General features: G+C 49.5%; 1 protein-coding gene across 1 annotated transcript in view; it reads right to left on the bottom strand.

The window, feature by feature from the left end:
* CASQ2 (calsequestrin 2) overlaps positions 1–4055 on the bottom strand; it is a 52967-nt gene that overhangs the window by 21071 nt on the left and 27841 nt on the right. Inside the window, exon 6 of the mRNA XM_023534921.1 lies at positions 409–437. Coding sequence (XP_023390689.1) covers positions 409–437 — 29 coding nt within the window. The remainder of the gene's footprint in view (positions 1–408; positions 438–4055) is intronic.

The following is a 4055-nucleotide window of genomic DNA, read 5'->3' as shown; positions in this document are numbered from 1 at the left end:
GACCAACCATCCCAGTCTGTCCGGAGTGGAGGGCTTTTCCTGGCTTTGGACTCCCAGTGCTAAAACCGGGATAGTACCCAGCAAGCCAGGTTGAGTCGCTCCCCCTACACCAGATAAAAAGCTCAGGGGGCCACACGTAGCCTAGAAGGCATCGCCTCTCTTGATTAAAGTGGCCCATGGTCTTGTCAGGGCAGAATGGTTGCTGGGTTCGCCTGCAGACCTGCTGAATTCAGAACCTCTTTTTGTGAAATGATTCGAGAGGCCTGGAATGTACAATGCTCTGTAGAAAACCAATGCCATTCTTTTCTAGTTCGGAGCTGTGGTCCAAAAAAATACAGGGGTGAACAGCGGCTCCCTTGAACCCAAAGAGGAATCGGCTGATTGCTGACACCCCCGGTGGTAACCGACAGTGCAGTGCCCAAGGCGGTCTGGACGGACTGGGGGAGGGGGCAGAGTGGGTGTCACGTAAGCCCTTGCACAAGGCGGTCCACCCTGAGGAAACACTGCTATCCATTGCTCTTAAGTGGTTTTTGTCATCCATTGCTCTTAAGTCCAGGCCACTATATTCTAAAGGACATTTCTCAGTAGAAAGGAACACTAGCGTTTGACTCAGAGCTGAAGAAAACAGGCCACGTTAAGAGCTACAATCAGACAAAGGGGATTTTACGGTCATGCTGATTTTGTTTTAAGGGACAGGGAAGTGTGTGTGTGTTGGGGGGCGGGGACGGTTCTTACTTTTTTCCCTCTTCCATGGGTGGGGCGCATGGGAGAGGGGTGGCAAACAACAACTATACAACGAGTGCCTGGGTTTATACACAGCTCTCTGCGAAGCTCAGCCCATCTGAGAATGGGCTTGAAAATGACACTGGATTCTGGTTTTCTGAGTTCACTTACCACATATCTCAGGAACCAAGGAACTGTGCTTATATGATGTGAGAAGTGACAATAAACAAAAACAGGAACAATAGCAAGCACACAGAATACTTACTATGTGCCAGGCACTGTGACAAAGTGTTCTAGGTTGATCACTTTACGTATCCTCATTGTGATCGTATGAGGTAAAAGAATTATTACACTTATTTTACACATGATGAGCCCGAGGCACAATTTGTCAAGATCATCTATACCTGAAGGAGGCACAGCGAGAATTCAAAGCCAGGCGGGGGGTTCGGGAGCCAACCTGCCAGCCTCCCTCTCGTTACAAAGTTGCCTCCTCCTTGACACATTACATCAGCGCTGCACTGCCTAGTGAGATGTTTCCTGTTCCTCTTGGAACACGCTCTCGCCATTTCACCCCCCATCGCATTCTGCGAAAACTCAGGCTTCCTGGAGGTCAGAGGCAGCTCATCAGAACCTCGGTGGAGGTAAGCAGTGTAGGGGCTCCTGAGCGTGAGTGAGTGTGCACGTGTGTGCGTGGGTGTGTGCACGTGTGTGGGTGGAGAGGTAGGTCTCTGGCCCTTGGAGCCAGTGTCTGGGTCTGCAGTGTTGGGACCATGAACGTAAGGTCGGACTGTGACGTTCTCAGGCTCAAGCCTGGGTGTTGCTGAGCAAACTCTCCCAGGGGGCTGCTCACTACTTTCCCACCGCCATCGCCGTGCCCTCGTCTATCTCACGGAATCTCTCTCTGTCCTTCTTTTAATTGTATCTTGGGTGGTAAGAGCTGAAGGATTTGATTGAGTGAGGCATTGATTCATTCATTTATATAAACTGAATATTTAGCGGGGCCTACTGCACTGAGGTGCTATTCTGGGACCCGACCTACCTCATGGGAGGAACAGCTACGCGGGAATGGATTTTATGACTGAAAGACGAAGAGGTCCATATACTGAGTTCCTTTGTGCCCTTTTTTGTTTAGTGGAAATAGATTTTGCCAAAGACAAGAAAACTATAATGTACAATGGCCATTTTTTTGACATTTGCCTATGTATGAATTTCGATATAGGTGTTTTTTTGCTACGAGTTAGCAAGCCGTTTGAGCCGTTGCAAATGAAACCAACTCTGTCAATTTAGGCCTTTTCGACATCTGTCTTCTCCTTTAACTTTGTTTAATCACAGCTCCTTTGGGTCCTAATATGGTTCCAAAACCGATTTTGCTTCTCAGCGTTCACTCCAAGAGAGAAACAGGGCAGTGGCAGGTGACATGAGGTAACTGAACTGAGATTTTCAGGCTGTGAGGTGCGGTAGTGTGGACCCCATCCTTGGCCCTCTCTTGCTCCATTTGCTTGGTGATGTGGGGCCCTCGTGTGGCTTGATTTAGGATCGGGTTCCATAGATCGGTGCTGGCTGCAAACCAGTGTGAAGGTAAAATCCCCTGGGAGCTTTTTGAAAACACATATTCCTAGGCCTTGTCAAAATCCTAAAAAAATCCAAATTCCCAGATGTGGGGCCCAGGAATCCACACTTTTAAATGCTCTGTGGGAGATACCAATATGGACAGGGTGTGGAAACCATTCACTTCATATTTATATCAGAAAGCCTTCCAGCTCCCCTCTTTACAGTTCCCCAACCCACACACAGTGGTCCCCCCTTATCTGTTCCACTTTCTGTGGTTTCAGTTACCCACAGTCAACCGCAGTCCAAAAATATTAAAAGGAAAATTCCAGAATAAACGATTCATAAGTTTTAAATCGTGGGCCATTCTGAGTAGCGTGCTGGGTACGGCTACGCCTTCTGGACCCCGCCATCGCCCACCGGGCACAGCAGACACACCCCCAATCGACGGGCGCAAGTTCTTAAGTCTCAAATGGCACCGAGTCCTCCCAGCACAATGCTCTTCCCTCTGTGTCCTGCACGGAGGCGGAGAGAGTATCTTTCTCTTTCTACATGTTACGAAGTCCTACGAAGCTACACGAGCAGTCGCACTTATGACTCAGTGTCTTATAGAGTTTTTAGTAAAGAGCTTTCTGAGTTTGTAATTATAGCCTGACCTCACCTTCTTCATGGGCCACAAGACGTGAAGCCATATGGTTGGGTTGGCACCTCCCTGAGCTCTGCATTGGACCACCCGTCTAAGAACGAAAGCTTTGTTCCTCGGCCAAGCTCATCTGCCTGACTCTCTCTTCGCTCAGCTAAGTTCTTACCGGGAGTCGTCACGGTCACTCCTGGCCCATCGTAACTAAATGTCAGTGACGGCCTTAGTTTAGGCTTCTCTACCTCCCCTTTTCCCAAGCTCCATCCTCTTGGGCCTAGATGATTGCCTTTCACTAACGACAGCACTCACAGCTAGCTAGTGTCCGCGGAGGGCTCGCTGTGTGTCACCTGCCGGCTGCGTGTTTTGCGTGCACTGTTTCTTTCTCTGGGGTGGAGTAGCACAGAACAAAGGTGGGCTGACCTGAGATTACAGCATCATGAGCAGATCGCTTCACCTCTCGGTGCCCCGGTTTCATGCCCCGTAGACTGAGAATACGAATTCCTCTCTTACAGGGGGGTTGAGAAGATGAAATGAGAAAACCTTTCGAAAGGTCTTAGCACGAAGCCCAGCACGTACAAAGTCCTTAACAAATGACAGTTATTTCTCCCTTTGGCATTCTTGCTTAAGAGCGCTTCTAGCTCTCATCCAACCGATCCTGCAAAGTTTCTGCGAGTTTAGATGACGTAACTTTCTTCTGGGTTATAACCTCGCTTCTGGATTACGGGCTTGTAGACGGGGGCCGTGTCCATAGACGTGGCTCAATATAGGTGTGAATTGAATCTAAGCACTTTTCATCATATCCGTTCCCTGCCCCAGCGCCTAGAGCTCTCGTCTTATTTTTCACAGAACCCTTCAAGTGTTCTGAGTGTGTGTGTAATGAGTGTGTAGTGTGTACGGGTGTGGGTGTGGGCGCGAGTGTGGGTACGTTATCTGTGTCGAGAGGCTGCGAGCGTGTATATCGCCTGTGTGCGTGTGTCTGTTGTGTGTGTGCAGCACGTGGGTGTGAGTGTGTGTACCCTGGATCGCAAGGGTAGGCGCAGAGTCTTCTACTCGATGGCGTGGTGGGGAGGAAGGGGCCGGGGTTTGGGGCACGGATTATCTTAAATTGAGATCTTGGCACCGCCATTAATTTGCTGAAGACCTT

Source organism: Pteropus vampyrus, unplaced genomic scaffold (assembly GCF_000151845.1).
Source record: "Pteropus vampyrus isolate Shadow unplaced genomic scaffold, Pvam_2.0 Scaffold6, whole genome shotgun sequence".
NCBI classification, from domain to species: Eukaryota; Metazoa; Chordata; class Mammalia; order Chiroptera; family Pteropodidae; genus Pteropus; species Pteropus vampyrus.
Note: the sequence above shows the minus strand (reverse complement) of the source record. Positions and strands in the feature narration are given on the sequence as shown.